General features: G+C 38.3%; 1 protein-coding gene across 1 annotated transcript in view; it reads right to left on the bottom strand.

Annotated features, from left to right (window-relative positions):
• Window positions 1-2921: 2921 nt before the first annotated feature.
• The window catches only part of LOC113120233 (single-stranded DNA-binding protein 3-like), a 45518-nt gene continuing 28462 nt past the window's right edge, over window positions 2922-19977 (bottom strand). The window contains exon 5 of the mRNA XM_026290161.1: window positions 2922-3247. Coding sequence (XP_026145946.1) covers window positions 2951-3247 — 297 coding nt within the window. The 3' untranslated portion in view covers window positions 2922-2950. The remainder of the gene's footprint in view (window positions 3248-19977) is intronic.

Below are 19977 nucleotides of genomic sequence, written 5' to 3'. Positions count from 1 at the left end.
AACCGAGCGAGATACAGCACATTCAGAGTCCGACAAGTAGCCTAGCAGATGCTCTTATACACAATTAAGCTTTTTTTTTTTGTATAAATAGAAGTGATCAAACGGCCTAACATACTAGAGAATTAAAAGAAACAATGCACTTAAAATAAACATTGTTATTTATTTATCTTTATGTCTTTCCAAACCTGTAGACTTACTTTCTTCTGCATTATACCAATAATATTTTTGAAGAATGTTTGTAAGTCCCATTGGCTTCCTTGGAAGTCAGAGGGAACTGAAAATATTTGTTACTAAAATTCTTCAAACTATCTTGTGGTTGTCAATGGGGATGAAAAGTGTTTGTTTACCAACATTCTTTAAAAAAAATGTCTACTATGTTCTGCAGAAGAGAGTAAGTCTCACAGGTTTGGAAATGAGTAAATGATGAACAGTTTACATTTTTGGATGGACTATCCCTTTAAGCATTACTAGGTTGATTTAATTCCATGGGACAAATTCATTTAGTGATATAAGCAGCCTGTTTATAAACACATGCATGAATTATGTGCACTACTAAACACTTGCGGCTTAGGTAAGGACTCTTTTGAGCTGGTTTGAGGAGATTTTTGTTTCCGATTTAGCCGTGACCCGTCTCTGACCTCCTGTGAGAGTGGATCGCTGCCGGGTCTGGCATGAGAGCTGCTCCACTGACTGTCCGCAGAAACCATGTGCAGATACAACAGGAATACATGTGTGTGAGCGTGTGTGTGTGCGTTTCCCCTGGCTGACTGCCTTTTTTCAGAGTGGGTCTGAGGGAAGGATTAGAGGGTCTAGGGATGCTCAAGGCCTCTTTAACTCACAGTAGCAGCGAGGTCATGACTGTTCATACACCTCATCTCACACAGCAGTGTTAGCGCTCACTCTGGCTGCTCGCTGTCTGCCTTTTTCTGCTAAACAATCTTGGCATCTTCAGTAACACCCATTCACTTCCACTCCGCCTGACTTCCTACACAATAAAAAGCACGGAATATTAGCGACAATACTGGCAAATCTATTTATTTTTTCTGTTCTACTTATTGGTTGAGGAGAAAAATACTTGTTCTTTACAAACATTTTTACATATTTCATAAATGGAAAATCTGGAGTAAAAAAAATCTGATTTAAACCTGGAAATAAAAAGCTTTTTTGGACTAAAGCACTTGTTTTTATTTAATCAACAGCATAGCATTGATCATAATCTCAGCTACTGTATCTGGTTATATGCTATACCAAAAAACATTTTATATTGTGCATCCCTAGTAAACTAATGAATGAAACCCAATCCCACACAGTCCTGTCTCTCAATGATGTGGTAGAAACCCATCTGAGGAACAGCAAAACACACACACACACACATACACACAAACATATGCCAGAACACCTCACACCTCTTCTCTTCCCTCCCCCAGTGCTGATCTGATATAAATAGCACTCCTCTGCTTCTCCAAAAATCTCCTCCACACCTCTCTGTACCCTCCTTCTCTTCAAACCTTCCCCCTTTCCCAATCCTTCCCTCTCCATACAACAGAGATTCCAGACAGAGGCAGAAAGCGTCTCCTCTATCGGTTCTGCCTTATCACTAACACTGCCAAATGCCAGGCCCGTCCATCAATGAGGAAACGCTCCACCACCCCCGCTGCATCATGGGAAGGGCTGTGGATGTGTACAAGCATGTTTGATTATGAGGCTACGAGTGTCCATGTTTGTATGCATGTGCCTATGTGAATGGGACGTTTCATGTAAAACACACGGAAATGGGAATAAAAAAAAAAAAAAATCCTCTTTAACACAATGTATCCAAAACCTCACAATCAAGACAAGTAGAGGAAATTCAGATGAAAAACTGGCATCTGAGCATGTCATAATTATTGTCACCATTACTAGTACTCTTAAGATTAGAAATTTGAAGCCACTAATTATTATTGATGTAACAATATTCAAATACTGGGCATCAATAACTTGTTCAATTATTTTTATCTTATGGCCGATAGCTGATAAATGTCCAGTATTAACATTCTACAAAAACTATATATAGAATTATATAGAATATATAAAATATTTTGTTAAAAAAGTAAGAAATTAAGAAACATAACAAAATAAAATCAACTACTAAAAATTGAAAGTTTCTGCAGTTTGTACTACATGCATGTATGGCAACTCAAATCAAGTGGCCTTTAATCTGGCGGACAATAAAACAGGCAAATAACCGAGAATGAAGGGAGGGACCATATCTAGGGAACATAATATCATAAAGACTTGGCTTATTTTGACTTGTGTCAGCAAGTTACCACCTAGCAACCATTAAAAACACTCAGAACTCCTTAGCAACTGCAAAGCAACTCCATAGCATAATGGCAGCAATGTTTCCACAGGCGAATACTGCTCACATTTTCTCCAGAACAAATCTAATCTAATTTAACCTCAACATTCCTGTAGAGACTGATGGTGAAGCTTGATCTGTTTCCATTGGCCATCCGTTTGAAAGGGTTTAAGAAACCAATCAGATGGAAAACTGTAACTGTCCACTTAAAAACACAATCGTATTTAACACGTATAAAGCCTTCATGAACACATCACGGTCTGCAGGATTGAATGAATACAGCTGCAAGCAGATGGATGGAGGTAGAAGAAAGAAGGAGGAGGAGAAAGCTTAGGAGGGATGAAAGAAACACAACAAAATATTTTCAAGAGGAACAAACTCAATCAGAAGCACATGAAGAGTCAAAATCCCATTCGTTCATTCTCTCTCTGAATAACAGTTAAATGTTTTGTAACACAGTTAATTGATAATCAGTCAATCATCTCCAGATTTTAACCGTCTAGTAATCATAACCATTGGGATCTCAAAGACTTGAGACAGGAAGTGTAACACAGCTCCAGAAAAGAAACTACAGCTACTTTCCACTAACAATTACCGATCTAAGCCTCCATCTTACCGGTGATGGAAGAAACAGAAGTTCAGAATGATCTCACACAGACAGCAGAGCTCCAGGCTGCTGTCAAGCTGCCCACAGCCACAGACAGAGCCACCAGCAGCACACACGTACACAGAATGAGAGACTGAATGAATGGAGCACAGGTGTGACGGGGTGATGAATGGTAAAGAAGGCAAGAAGGGAATGAAACCAGCTGTGCTTACCTGAAAGAAACCAGGGGGCATTGGTCCGCCTGGCATGCCGTCATTGGGGGGCATGTTGCCCATTACGGGACTGGGGGCTGCTGCTGCACTCTAGGAAACAGACAGAGAGAACAAGTTAGCATAGATATTAGACAACCCTGATACAATACAAATATGACAAGAATGCTACTTTGATTTCGGTTTGACATGATTTATATTGCTTTGTTTGGTCCATCAATAACAAAGTGGTATCAAAACACCGGTTTTACAAACCCTGATGCTGATAACTGGGTCATTTGTGTTATGCAGTAAATGTACATGTCTCAATCATATCTTCACACATTGGATTAAAATATTAAATGCACAATTTGTAAACATGAAAATGATATAAGTTATTTTTGACATGTCTAACATGTCTAACATTAAAAACTGGCATTTTATTAAGTAATATAAAATGTGAAATTTCCTTTAAAGGGAACATTGTTTTAATTGGTAAATAAAATTAAGAGGGGTTAATACATTTTTTTAAATTATAAATTTGATAAAACAAACAAAAAAAATAGTTTAAATAATATTTACAAAAATAGTATTTTAATGACATTTCTACTATTATTCTTAATACTAATATATAGATTATTTTATAGATTTCATATAGAATATATCGATTTTTTTTTACAGAATATAGAAATAGTATTCTGTTCTTTTTAACTTTTAATTCATCAAAGAATAAAAAAAATAAAAAAACTTTTATGTTTATCACAATAAATATTTTGCACAATGCTAAAAAATCAGCTTTGGCATCACAGCAATAAAATCTTAAAATATATTTATTAAATTCTAACTGTACAGAAAAGTTTTTTTTTTAAATTGTAACAATATTTATTGCATTTTACAATCAAATAAATGTTTTTAGGACAACATTATTTATCCATGACACTAATAAAACAACCAAACATGGCAGGAGAAGAAATTACTTAAACAACTGTCTAATGCTTTAACAACATAGTGAGCAGATACAATACAACGCCGTTTGTTTAATTACAGCAAACTAAGCTTTTAGATATACAATCCCACTACACGGCTATTAAACAGAGCAGAATGCAAAGTATCAGTGAGCAATTATACAAGTAAGATCACTCTCTGTAAACCCGCACATTCAACTTAGAGAGTGTTAACACGAGACGTTTATTTGCATCAGAAAAAAGGCCTGCACTACAGCTCGGCTCTTGTGTATCGGTGTACATCCCCTCGTAAAAGGGGCATAAAACAAGCAAACAGAGAGAGCCGAGCCACAAGTGGAATCTCCTGAGCTAGTGGAACACTTAGAGACTGGGGCCCCTTTCCTCCGTTGGCCCCGTTCCCTCTTTCAAACCTCTTTAACAGTCTGCTGCTGGGGGCTTGTGTGTGCAGTCTGCCCTGTTCTATCAGAGAGAGAGAAGGAGACAGGCGCATTGTGCGTGTCAGTGTATGTGTGAGTGAAAACGAGAGAAAGAGAGACTAAACAAGAAGGGAAGATAAAGTAGAAAGTAAGAAAAAGTAAAAAAGAGGGAGGATTAAAGAGCAAGAGCTGGCAGTCGGCTCACACACTCCCTCCCCCCTGCTGTAACTCAAACCTCTCTACAGCCGCCGCACAAACATCTACGCCACCTCTGACCTCAAACACACACATACACGAACTCACACAGCCTCTCTCACACACACATGAGCCTTGGGTCAGAGGGCGGGGCTTATTTGGAATGGCTCCTCCCATTTACTCCATAAACACAAACGCTGGGGAAGCCTGATGTATGAAATACTCAAGGATTTTGCAGCTGATATAAAATGAAACAACACTGTAATGAGTTTTTATTTGAAAATTAAGTTTCCTACCAATTAAGACTACTTTGCAATCCCTCCTTGTTGTGCATCTCATAATGACAAAACCAAAAACGGCTACTAAAGTTGATTCATTTCTGTGAAGCAGTTAAAATAAATGAAATTAAATTGGCCATTTCAGTGAAACAATTTATTTCATTGTCAATTTAAATGGATCATTTCAAAACTATGATTCATTGATTCATTTGCACCATCACTGTAATATATTAAATATTGAAAATGATTTTTCTGGCAATATAAAATAGGCCATTAAAGACCGTGTCATTAGACTAGTTTCACAATTCCTCCTTCACTTGTTTCTCAAAAGCATAATGGCACTAAGAGAGTAATTCAGACTTCAGTAGAAAAAGTGCCATTAGATTTGGCGAGGTTGATTCATTTCTGTGAATTAGCTCAACCTGCCATTTTCAGTTAATTAATTAAAAACTATGAATGATTGTTGTATAAAATTATAATTCACCTTAATTCACGATTTTTAAACAAATGCTATTGTAAATGATTTATCCATGCATGCGTTTCTTTTCTTCTTTTTTTAACATATTTTTTGACAGATATAAATTATTATAAATATATATATAAAAAAAACTGTGAAAGCTACAGTCTTCTTTCTAGTAACTTATGTCAGATTGGAAGGTCACATTCAGATCTGCCTCCATCCAATCAACAGCTATGGACCTTGGTATCATCAAAAATATATTTAAAAAAAATCAGTCAATAGTCAGAAAAAAATACAGCTAAAAAATATATATATATAGACACACACACACACACACAAACATTTTTGAAAATAAGATACATGGCAATAATAAATGGTTGGAAAAAAACTTTGTCAAATGGTTGAAAAATATCAAGCTATACTCTTCTCATCTTATGTTGCCACAACACACGAAAACACACTCAAGAGGCTGGCAAGTAGGAAGAGTGAGGTAGAGTTTGCTCCTAAACACATACTCTCTCTCTCTCTCTCTCTCACACACACACACACACACGTTGTGATACTGGCAGCTGGTACCGATCAAATACTCAGGGGAGGTGAGTGTCTGTGAACAGTGTCTGGTTACCTGTTCCACCTTGAGATCTATGGATCTTATAGAGCTGTTATACAGCATCACCCCCTGTGCCACACACACACACACTCATAGTCACAACTCAGTCCCCCCTCGCCAATCCAACCAATCCCAGCTAACACAGCAGTACAAGGGGGCGTGTGGTGAACCGTAACCCGGGGCGACCGGAGAGTATTAGTGCTCGGGCTCCAGCTCTTTTACGAGGAGAGAGAAAGACTGCGCTGGCTAGATATGGCTTCATACACACGCACACACTTAAACACACAAAGAGCTGTGTATACTGCAGACAGAGGGGAGGGTCACGAAAACTGCTGTGTGTGTGTGTGTGTGTGTGAGAGAGAGAGAGAGAGAGAGAGAGAGAGAGAGAGAGTAAACCAAGACCTGCAAGTAAGATACTGCTCTGTTCAGGTGCATAAAGAGAGTGAGGAATAGGGGGAGAACGAGGCCTCCTTCGCCTTGTTGCCATGACAACTCCAGCCTCAGCTCTCCCTCAACAGTGCCATTAAAACCCTCAGGCCGTCAATCACCCGCCAGTAGGGAGAGCATGTGCATGCGTGTGTGTGTGCGCGTGCATGCGTGTTAGAAGGGAGGGACCAAGCTTTTCAGCGCTCCTCTCGTTTCTCACTGATTACTGCCATCATCTCATCAAGCCATTAAACAGCAGCTCATTTTGGTATACACACCTCTACACCAGCCACTAAATAACAGTACTCATGTAAACATAAACATACACACACAACATGCTCTCTCGGGTATTACGCTTCAGCACGGTACTCAATACCCACTGCATAAGTAAACAAACACTCGAGCATGTTCGCATAAACACTTGGGGTTTACACCAGTTGCAAAACTAATATTCGACAACCAGTGCTTGAGAAAATAGACACACATGTGGCTCTGATGAAAAGTACCGTGGGTGTACCATGGTATACTATGACATCTGTATCAGACAGAAACACCATGGTATTGTGTGACTACCATAATCACATACCTCAGCAAGTGTGAGAATAATAATAATAATAATATATCTTAATGTTATCGGGCAGAGTCGCGGGACCTGAGGCATCCGTAAATGACTTGCTCCTGTAAATACACTCTTCTTTGAGGATGGACCTCAAAGGTCTGTGGGTGTACCATGGTATACTATGAGTATCAGACAGAAACACCAAATGTACTGTGTGACTACCATACCTCAGCATTTACTAAGTGTGAGAATAATAATAATAATAAATAATAAAAAAATAACATTTCTAAATGTTATCGGGCAGAGTAGCGGTACCTGAGGCATCCCTAAATGACTTGCTCCTGTAAATACACTCTTCTTTGACGATGGACCTCTGAGCAGCTGTGCAGGTTATTAAAAATGATTCAGCGGGCAGAGTGCAAAGAGGCAGGTGAGGATCTGACCCTTCAGCTCGGTCCAGCATCCTTAACCTTTCACATCGCCTCCTTTCCAACTCTCTCCTGCTGGCATTCTCTCTGGTGACTTCCATATCCCTGCTTTTCGCTCATTCCCTTGTGTGTCTCATCCCTTTTACTCTGTTCCCATCTCTCCCGTACTCTCCAGTGTAGCTGGAGTTGAGTCTATAAAGATTAGCTGGAGAGACCTACATGCATAATCAAGCTTCAGACAGATGTGTGGTTAACTGAATGGGAGATATGCGCGTATAAGAAGGTGTGAAGAAAAGTGAAGTGAAAGTCATGAGGTGAGGCTAGTCCACTAACTAAAGCTTAACCAAGCACAGAGCTAGCAGGACCTTAGATCGTTGAACTCTGGAGGCCTAAAAATGATTTCTCTGTTGAAAATGTTGGTTTTTAATTATGTGTAATAGACCAATAAAGAAAGAAAATGTAGTAGAATTTATGAGGAGTGGGGTAATCATGGTTGCCAGGTCTGTGTAACAAAACCACCCCAATTGATATTCAAAACTAGCCTAATCACTGTCCAAATAAAATTGATTACCAAAACAGTCGCTGACATGTTACTTTATAAAGTGATAATTGGACTAGTGACAGCAGGTTAACCAAAACTGTCTTTCTGAGCCAAAGCACGTTCATCGGGTCATTACGTTCAGCTCAGATCTGCGGCCTGGAAACCAATTTAACGCAAACACACAGATAGCACGAGCGAGTCTGTTCACATGAGCCGCACATGTCAGTGAGTGCTGACCCACTCGCTCTCACCTTTCACAGATAAGACGGAGACAAACACCTGTGTAGGAAAACACACAGCAGATCCATCTCGGCAAACTTAACTCCAGCCCTGTGAACTATTGATAATGAGGCTAATGTGCTGAAGTACTCTAACAGAACAAGACGGAGAAAAAGAGGTGAGAGCCAGGCCTTGTAGCCTTTCATTAGGCCAATGACATCCCCACAGGGAGAATACTGTGTCACAGACCTCTGTGAAACAAAAGAAATGAGGGGACAGAAGCGGCTGCCAAAACCACACTGCTAACTGGATATAATTAATGCCATTAATTAGGCACAGAGAGGGAGGGAGAGGGAGGGAAGCAGTTATGCAAAAGAGAAACAGGAGAGGGATGACAGCACCGAGGAGTTTCTGGTGTGCGCTCACAGTGTCCGATTCCTCTGTGACCCGGGTAAGAGGGGGTCGACAGCACCTTGGAGCACACCTTTTGGTCCATGGAAAATCCGCAATGCAAAATAAGGCAGTGCACTTTTAAACTCGTAGTTGCGGGGGGAGTTACAGGCAATGCCCCAGCTAAAAGATACAAAAGAGGACTGAAAGAAGGCATATTATATACAGTTATATAGTACATACAGTACACTGGTTGCTCCCTTAATCCACAAGCAAAGAAGTAAACACATGATGAGTTTAGCTCTACTTGTATTCTACCGACTGACATACAGATGTATGACTGGGGTTGGGACAATAAACAGTATGTATGTATGTCCCGGTATATATCTATCGATCTATCTATCTATCTATCTAGATATATAGATGGATCGATAGATAGATAAAGAGAGAGAGAAAGAGAGAGAGAGAATCAATTCTTTTAAATAATTGCAAAAATAAAAAGGGGGGTTGGTGTGATCTGCTGCTCAAGAAACATTTGTTATTATTAAAAAAAATGGGTTGCTTATTATTTTGTTAAAACTTATCTAATCAATTAAATGCATGAAAAAAATTAATTAAGTGAATAATATTTATATATATATATATATATATATATATATATATATATATATATATATATATATATATTAATATATCTTAATTTCTATATATATATATATATATATATATATATATATATATATATATATATATATATATATATATATATATATATACACACACACAAACTTGACAATATATTTTTTTAATTACATAAAAAAGCAGAAATACTGGATTTGTGCACTTTTCTGTGTAAATGAAACTTTCAAGACCTGCTCGTGTAAATTATGTTGCTAATATTGAATCAAACAACAATGCCAAAAAACAAAAACCTACGCAACTGCTATTAATATCTTTTAAACTAAAAATGTGAAGAAACATCTAATTAAGTAATACGTGAAGGTTACATGTCACTAGCTGGGTTTCCATCCAAAACTGCGAATTTAACTTATGCGCCAAATTGGAATAATCGCATAAAACATTTGTGATCAAGCACTGTTTCTATCCAATGAGTCAACAGAACAAAATCTTCACTTCCTGATAAATTATACATCAAGAAAAGTAGGAGAAACTACTGAATATTATAATTTTCCTGTATAATTAATTAATAATTAACGAGCAGACCAAACACAATGCATGCGGATATTGTTTTTGGAGGTGGATGCTGCTGTTTGTTTAAAGAGATGTTGTGATGCAACCAGTTGTTTAACAGTTGTGGGAGGCAATTATACAAAAATATTTTGATGACAGACTTTTCGCTGGCATTTCTGAATGACCATATAACAACATTTCAGATGCTGAGGAAAAATATCGGTCCTCTGGTTAGTCAGGATTTACCATCCCATAGTGCAAAGTCACATGACTTTTATGATATGCCTAGAGTAACTTATTAGTAAAATGCATTTCCATCTCCCATTATTCATATTAACCCTATTTCGCACATTGTCAATGCAAGTCAAAAACCACCTCAAGCAAGCATAAAAACTTTGCGTTTTGTCATTTTTATTGGAAATTAAACATTTCCATCACTCGATTCTAATGAGATACTTCAAAATGCGCATAAAAGCAGTGTGATGGAAACCCAGCTACTGTTTTGATAGAATTTTTTTATTTATATCAAAATTTAACTTTCATGTTCAACAATTGCATCATCACAGTATCATTTAATTCCACAGCTATTTAAAGTGACTACTGACATTTTGTTATGTGACACCCTATGTCATACTAAAACAAGGTATGACTGTGCCACTGTGTGAGAGGTAGAGAGCGAGAAAAAATTGTGACGTATATAAAACTAACATAGAATGAGCCATCCAAACCCAAAAGCCTTTAGCAGGCACACTCCTCCTTACACACTGACCTGGGATCACACATGCAACAAATCCTCCTCACACTTTTGAAGCGACACAACGAGCTGCTCCTGTAAATAAATATGGGTGAACACTGTGGGAAATTTGATTATAAATGGGAGCAGATTTTAAATTTGGGGAAGTCGTGGCCTAATGGTTAGAGGGTTGGACTCCCAATCGAAGGGTTGTGAGTTCTAGTCTTGGGCCGGACGGAATTGTGGGTGGGGGGAGTGCATGTACAGTTCTCTCTCCACCTTCAATACCACGACTGAGGTGCCCTTGAGCAAGGCATCGAACCCCCAACTGCTCCCCGGGCGCCGCAGCATAAATGGCTGCCCACTGCTCCAGGTGTGTGCTCACAGTGTGTGTGTGTGTGTTCACTGCTCTGTGTGTGTGCATTTCGGATGGGTTAAATGCAGAGCACAAATTCTGAGTATGGGTCACCATACTTGGCTAAATGTCACTTCACTAATCACTAAATTGTGTGTCTTCTCACTAACTTACCACAACCAAAATAATTTTATTAAGAAGCGAAGTTCTGACCAATCCCATACAAACAAACTGAACTTCAGTAAACAAAGACTTTTCAAGAAACTTCTAACAGGCAAAACAAGTTATAGGAGAGGAAGACTTCTTCATTAGGTTCACAATATTGCAAAGAAAATAAACTTTTCGGTGATCAGCCATTCTTCACCACTGGCAGTCAAATGGTACAGATTTTGCTACGCTTGCTCACCTCAGCCTTGTTTGAACTTCACTGGCCTCACTATGACCAAAACCATTTAGACAAGCACACATTTCAAGCCACCGTTTTTTTTGTGTGGTACCTCCAAGCTAGCTTTCCACTAGCGTCCTCAGCAGGGTGCAAACACACAGGTCAGATAAACAGCCGGCCACAACATCTCTTAATCCAGTCTAAAGCCGGATCTCAACCCGTAAAGAGTGCAAGGGCTCAAAGGATGGACTGACAGGAAAGCAGACGAAAACTGCCCACCTGTAATATAGAGCTGAAAGCAACAGGGGGCGCTCTGCAGCAAATACACTTCCCTGCATTTCATTCTGTATGAGCTGCCTGTAAATAAATCAAATTAACTCATTAATTGACAAAATATGTATGAAAACTTTCTTGATATTTTACTTTTTTTTTTCTTCTTCTTCTTTTGTGTTCTACAGAAGAGAGTCAGTCAGAATGAGGAGGAGTAAATAATTACTGAACTTTATTGAAAAAATACTTGGAGAACAAACGAGTGGCATTTAAATCTGCTCGGGCCCTGATCAGATGCTGCAGATAAAGAGAGTGCAGTCGAATGAAGTTGTCAGGGCTTCCTCGCAGCAGCTGGCAGCTTGTGAACAGGCACTTGCATGTCATTGGGGCAACCTGCACCAGCGTCTCCATGAATAAATAACAACACACCTCAAAATATCCCTGCAGGCCATGCCAAACACAACAGCAAATACAGCTTTATCACTGCCTCAATGTCATGGAATTTCATCCCTCTCTCTCTCTCTCTCTCTCTCTCTCTCTCTCTCTCTCTCTCCTCTGCTATGCTGGTACTTTAGACAGCGTTACGCAATGAGAAGCAAAAGTGTGTGTGTCTTAGTGTGTTGTAGGGTGTGTTAGGCATTAACTATACATTCAGAGTGATCTCTGTTTGCCTTTATATGTTCAAATCCCCCCCCCTCCCCCTTACGGTCGATGCTCCTTTTCCATCTAACTCCTGGATCTGATTTGAGGTACAGCTCATGCACGCACACTTTGAACCTTTAAAGGAACTTCCATGTCATTTTTAATCATATCTATGCTGACATACTGCCATTACAGGGTATAACTGCTACAAATCATTTTAAGAGTGTATTTTCAATACAACATGATTTATTTTCCCATTTTGTGAAACATCATTATAAAAGCATGTTTTTAAGGGAAAACCAGCAGTCTCAAACTAGGAAACTTTGCCTTTACAAAATTTTACCATAATAACCATAGTTACTGCCACAACACCAATATTGCAATTATTTAATCTGGAAAATCATAATAAATCTGTATGGAATCTCAGTGCAAAAAGCTTTAAGATTTAATAATAGTGACTAACCTAAATTGTTTAACAGCTAAATATTTTTACATATAAGGTTTTAAGATCTGATCAGAAACAATTATTAATTTGTTTTATAATTTTTTACATTCATTGTAAATATTTGATATAATAAAAATAATAATAACATCAATAAAAACAACAAAACAGACCCAATAAAGTAGAAAAGTGTTGATATAATTAAAAAAATATATATAATATTATATTACAATTCAAAAGTTTGAAGTTAGTATGTTTAGATTTTTCAAACGGATAAATTATTAGAAGATATTGTTAGAAAAAAAATCAGTTTCAAATAAATGTTATATTCAATTCATCAAATAATCATGAAACAAAATCATGGTTTCCTTTCAACACTGATCAAAATAAGAAATGTTTCTTGAGCACCAAATCAGTATATTCAAATGACATGAAATTTCTGGTTTTATTGTATTTTTGATAATTAAATAAATACATCCAAAAGAGGACTATAAAGACAATAAGAGTTTTTTTTTTCATTACTGAACCCAAACTTTTGAACAGTATATAATTATTAATAAGCAATAATTATCTCTCTAAAATTTTAGTTAGAATAATTAACAACATCTTGCAGAAACAATGGTTACCACTTTATATTTTTAAATGGATCATTATGACTTAAAAAAAAAAAAGAATACAACACAATATTATACAAACAATGACAGTGCAAACCTCCAGGCTACAGACTGACCTAGAACCACAGACTTTAAGACCCTGGGGAGAGGGGAGAGAGAGAGAGAGAGAGAGAGAGAGAGAGAGAGAGAGAGAGACACACACACACACTTCCAAGCTCTCCCTCCCCCTTCCTGCTCTATGCTAATTCTTTGAGTGAACACACAGGCCGCTGAGTCCCAAGAGAAGGAATAGTGTCACTTGCTTCTACCCTTCCTTCCCATCCCGCTCTTACCCCCCCCCATCGAACACCCCCCCCTCCCTTGCCAACAGGGGATGGGTGTCAGCAGCTTGCAGAAGCTGTTGCCATGGAGACAGTTCCTGTCTGCACTCCGTCCCCCAAGCATCCCAGATCAAGAAGGCAGAGGGGGGAAATAGAGGGATAAAAGAGTGAGAAGAGAAGAAAATACAAAAGTGTGTTTGAAAAACAGAAAGTAAGAAGGAAAGAAGAATCAGTGCAACTGAGAAAAGAACTGCATTGGTATGGCCAATATCTGGCTAATTTGGGCTTTATTGACTTGACGCCAATTAGGATGCTACTCCTACATTGTCAATGCATAATTCACATTTTCTGTTAAGATTTTAGTAAACTACAGTAAATATTCAGTAAAATAAATGTTAATAATGTGAAATACTCTAGTTTATATTAGTAATATTTATAGAAAACTGGAGTAAATGACTGTTGATACACACACATATAGATTGCTTTCATCAAATTCTAAATATGCAACAATAAACTCAACAGGATGATCATTATAACCATTATGTGTTTTTTTTTAAGATAATGATCTGCTTACTGAACATTATCCTGATTGTATCACATTTACCAAATAAATAAATAAATGGACATGAAATATTAATTTGGAGCTTTTATTATGCAGGAATAAAAAGACAGTAGAGTGATACGACAGACTTGCATTGCTATTTAGTCAATTGTCTTGTCAATTAGCATTGACCATTAGTGAGAAAATCCTACTTTGCCATGGATGAGGGACAGGAAATGAGACAGCAAAACACACTAGTGACGGAAGAGTGCCATCGTAAAAGTATCATTAGCACTCAAATCCAGTCAGATCACATATCAAACTCCGTCATGCTGTCAAAAATGGCATAGTTTGATCGGCTTGCTCCCTGTAAACTCCAGAAGTTCAATGCGTCTGTTTCCAGTAGCTAACAGAAGTCAGTTGCGAGAACAAAAGGGGGTTTCCTGCTCTGGTTTAAGGGAGCGATATGTCATAACAGGACATGAGAGATGTCACTTTAAACTCTGAAACACACGAAACGAGAACAGAGGAGGAGGAGGTGGCGGTCTGGCCTGAGGAAAAATAACAGATGTCTTTGTCCGCTGACTTCTGACTATGTTTTAGACCTCCATTACATAAACCGTGATCCCTCAAACAGACATTTGCGCCCCTCAGGTGTTCAGTGCTGAGGTAAAGCAAGGTAAAATAGCTCAGCCAAGTCGCTCCATTTCCCTTCCCCAAGTCTGAAGCAATAACTCCTGCGTGAATATGAAGTGAGCGCATTAATGCATGATAATGCAGGGGCTTGGGAGGTCTTGTGCGAGATAACGGATGACTTTTGCTTGCATCTGGCCGGCTCATCTGTACCATAATTGAACCAATCAGAGCCTCTGCTCCTCAGTCACCTTCTCTGTCACCATCAGAGGAGAAAGAGGGAGAGAGCGATGGAGGAGGGGGGGGGGGGCAGCAAAAGAGAGAGAAAAATTCCCTCTGTGCCTTAGCCAGATTAAACTGGCTTTGTAATCCGCTTGGTTTTCACCCCCTTGTCCTCAGATCCGTGTGTGAGTGTGTGTGTGTAAGTGTGTGTGTGTGTGTGTGTGTGTGTGTGCGTGCACACCGAAAAGACAGAGAAACACACACCATAACTTGAAGGGGGAAAGGGGGAGTGAGGTTTCCGTTATAAACAAACCGCACATGTTCCAGACACTCCAACATAAATATAAATTAGGAAAAAGATAAAAAAGGAGATGCAAGAGATCGTGTGTGTGTGTGTGTGAGAGAGAGAAAGAGAGAGTGTCTGTGTGTGTGTGTGTGTGAGAGAGAGAGAGAGTCTGTGTCTGTGTGTGTGTGTGTGAGAGAGAGAGAGAGTCTGTGTGTGTGTGTGTGTCTGTGTGTTTGAGAGAAAGCTGGACAAGGAGCACGGGAAGAAGTGAAAAAAAATAGTGCATATCGTAACAGGAACAAGGTGGGAGAACACTGTTTGCACACACACGATCTCTCGCTGTCAGTCTGATGGTGTTGATGACAGCAGGAACCGAACAGAAGATGCCAGGAGGTGACTGCTTCACACTGCTGCCAGATAAAGAGAGAAGGACACATCACACACTGCTATAGTGGGCAGAAGAGAGGGTATACGATCAGCCCTCCCTTAATAACTCTCGCTGGCGGGGAAGACCAAACATGCAAACGCATGAAAGTCACTGATGGTCACTGATGGATTCGTATTAATCTACACTTTCGGTACAGCATCTCTGATTTGTAGAGGACAAGAACGAAGCAGAAAACAATTTGGAACTACCAGCAGCCTGCGTGCATTTCATGTAGGTCTGCTTTCTACTGTCCAAACAACTATTAGAGTTAGTTAAAGTTTGTCAAATTGAAAGAACACAGAGTTCTTGAGAAACATTTTTGGTCTATTTTAAACTACTAGACTTACAATGCAATGCCCCAAGACATCTGTCCGCGTGCTACGGCTAGTGTGTACTGAATGAAAAATTACAAATGAAATGTTTTAGAAGTTCAGAGGGAAAGAAACAAACACAGAGGAAGACATTCAGAAAGAAAGAATGAATGATATTTAAAGGGGGGGGTGAAATGCTATTTCATGCATACTGAGTTTTTTACACTGTTAAAGAGTTGGATTCCCATGCTAAACATGGACAAAGTTTCAAAAATTAAGTTGTACGTTTGAAGGACAAGTTTTGGAAAGTTTTTTTCGAGTATGGCTCTGTGTGACGTTAGATGGAGCAGAATTTCCTTATATGGGTCCTGAGGGCACGTCTGCCGTAGAGCAGAGCAATTCACTGATCAGAGCGAGAGCGAAATGTCACAAAAGAAGTGTGTTTTTGGTTGCCAGGGCAAGACAACCCTGCACAGATTACATCAACGGAGTTGTGCAAGTGTTTTTGTTTGTTCCCTGCATTTCGAAGATGTTTGTTTTACAAACAAGGCCCAGTTTGACACCGGATTTGCACATCGTTTATTTCTTAAGGATAATGCAGTCCCAACGGAAAAGGGTCACGATCGTGTGTTGGAACCACAGGCGGTGCGTAAAACTGCTTCAAATATCTCTGTGTTGTTAACTTAACTATCAGCGCGTAAGCACATCAAGTAAACAACATGCGATGTTGTCATCAAACTGCACTTTCCACATGTACAGCTTAAAAAAATAAATAAATAAAAGACGACATAAAGTGGAACTTAGTCATTTTCCAAAACCGCTAAGCAAATATATACAATTTCAGTACATACCACATAGAGACGTCGTTGCTGATGCTGCTCTTGTTAAATTTCAGCCTCTGGATCTGATTCTGGATCATAAATATACGCTGAATCTGACTGTTAGCCATGGTTTGTTTTGGTTGGTTTTGACCTCACGGTAATGTCACAGCTTCCAAACGCTCTCAACGCAAAAGCTTACTCGCGCTCGTGATTCTTTAGGGGGGGGGGGGGGGGGGTAAAGAAAAAGATCAGAAAGAAAGAAACAAAATCCGAGAGAAATTAAAACAATCTGAAAAATACAAAAAGAAAAAAGAATCAAGAAAAAAATTCAGTCAAAAAAAGTCAAATAGGCTGACTGAAATTACAAAGTACAACATCGACATTGAAAAACAATTACTGTTTGAAAACATAGTTCAACAAGTGTGGCTTTTAATTTCAGTAATATGCTGAAAAAACATTTTTTTTAACACCCTAGCTTACCAAAACATCAAAATATTTAAAACTTTTTGGAAGAAAATACAATAACATTTGTATAAAATGTATACCTATGCTTCAGCTTTAAGTTCAGGAGGCCAATTTCTTATGAATGAATCTAGCCTTAACTGAGAGCAGAGTGTAAGCATGTTTGTGTGAGTTTAAGAGCCTGATCATCATGTTAGTCGTGACAATCACATCGGCCCTGCGGTGACCTGTGACCCCTCTGACACACACCTGCAACCTTGAGTAATTTATGATACAATGAAGTCTTCTTTAGGTCACAAAAAGGAATTATCATAGTAAAACATATGTCGAGGCGCACCTCACTGATCGATTATGTGTTCTTTAAATTAGTCAGTTAGTTGACCATCATGACCTTTGAATTACTATGATAACAAAGATAGAACATGGAATAAATTCCCACTATAACTGTGTCATCATGTGACATCATGTGAGGTAAAGAATTTGGATGACAGAAGATGGTGAAGAGCAAAGGATGGTCTAGAGCAATAAGAACAGCAGTATTTTGCACATTAACGTTACCATGGACACCATGCCCAACGTGTGCCTTCTGTACATGCAGACACGGCCAATATCAGCCTGTCTGTGTGTGCATGATCTGCTTATACTGACAAGAAAAGTCCACGTTAAAGTCACCATGAAATCAAAAATGGCAATTCGAATTTTTTGACACAGTGTTGAAGTATTTATTATAAATTATTTAAAGTTAATAGATTAACGTCAGTAGTCGTACTTGTACATGGTGTATTGAAGTCTTTCCACTGTTGTGACGGCATACATTTTAATGTTTATTCGTCTGTATTTCATGCTATAACTAGCAGGAAGAGATCAATTTCATGTTTGAACCGCAAGAACTGAGGCACTACAGTGATAGGTCACATTAAAGAGCCACACAAATTATATTCATTCTTTGTATTTCTTTAAAAATGACCAAATTTGAAATCTAAGACTTATAGTTTCATTCCAAAAGTAACCTGCTCTGTCTTGTTGTTCAGATCCCCTGTCAATCAAACTCCCGGCAAAGCGATGAAATCCCACCCTACATTCCAGAAGCCGTTTCACTCAGATAACTTCCGTTTCATGCCGACTTTAAAAACAACTCCAGAGGTTGAAGAATGGCTGAGAACACATTCCTTCCTCTACATCTCCATGAAGAAGACCCTCATTAATTCATTGGAGGGGAAGCTCACAGACATCAGTGAGCAAAGAGGAAACGCATTCCTCCGTAACAGTAATGACTTGGATAAAAGAGACATACATCTATTTGTTGAATAAAATGTAAATTTTGCAGCTTTTACAAACATTGTCATTACTCTAGTGATTACAGTGTTATTCTCAGCTAAGTTCTGATGAAGTCATGAGGAACTACACCAATTGTCTTAAAGATCTTGAACAGATTTTAAAACTTTAAACCGATCCACGGACAGTGAAGGAGAAAGAAAAGGAAAAAATAGTCAGGAAATGTTGCAAGCCGCACTCAAACTTGTTACACCGACATGAACAACACAGCTCAAAAAAATTAAAAAAGGGGGAAAATGTGTTACATAATAATCATAATTAAATAAAAAAGAGAAACAGAAAAAAAAGCAAAAAGAAAGGATGAGGAAAAAAGTAAACGGAAAATGAAAAGAATAGGGCCGGGACTTTAACGCGTAAATTGAGATTAATTAATTACACCAAAAATAACGCGTTAACAGAGTTTAATTAATTACAGAAAAAAAATCCCGCATTTTTAATAACTTATTTTTGCACCGCGGAACGTTTCTCACTGGATGAGTTTCGGCGGACCGATTATACTGGAGCACCAACTAGCGTTCGCATATCACTGCAGTACATCGAGTCTCAAGTATCACCTCAACGCAAAACAGCTAGCAGCTAGCGTGGACTTTACACTTTATGTTGAACTATGTATTATTTTGTTGGTGCAACAGTTTATGTTGAACTCTTTATTGTTTTGGCCAAGGTTATTGAGAGTTGGACTTAGTATGTTATGGCCTCTGAAGCAACAGAGAGATGTTTTCTAATAGTCAGTGTTTCCAATGTACTGAATGTAATTGACAGTATTGTGTTTTACTTAAAAAAAACACTTTACAGAAGGTTCCAGCACCTATAAGCTTCCTGAATTTCTGAAATGTACTATTTCTAAATTGTTTCTAAATATGCTATTGCTACACTTCATGGCAAAGATTGCACTGGTCTGCTAGACTTGGTTGAACAAAAATAAACAATATTTTGTTGCTTAAGCTTATGTATTCAGTCATTATTCAATGGTATACTATAAATCCATGTGAAAAAAAATTACTTCTCACTGTTCTCAGGTCAAATATTTATCTGCGATTAAAATGCGATTAATTTCGATTAATTAATTACAAAGCCTCTAATTAATTAGATACATTTTTTTAATCGAGTCCCGGCCCTAGAAAAGAAACATATGAGCACCACATCTCAACCTGTAAGAAAGGAAAAAGGTTAAAAAAAGTAAAGGAAAACACAAAAAAAAAAGGAAAATGAAAAATGAAAAGAAACACAAGCATCACATCTCCACCGGAAAAGAAAATAGGAGAAAAAGTAAAAAAAACACATTGAACAGGGGCAGGGACTGTAGGGTAGAGGTCTTCACGGGTCCAAAAATTTGTGCCCGAACCCAAAAGAGACCCGTAAATGTA

This window comes from Carassius auratus, chromosome 2, assembly GCF_003368295.1.
Source record: "Carassius auratus strain Wakin chromosome 2, ASM336829v1, whole genome shotgun sequence".
In the NCBI taxonomy this organism is placed as follows: Eukaryota; Metazoa; Chordata; class Actinopteri; order Cypriniformes; family Cyprinidae; genus Carassius; species Carassius auratus.
Note: the sequence above shows the minus strand (reverse complement) of the source record. Positions and strands in the feature narration are given on the sequence as shown.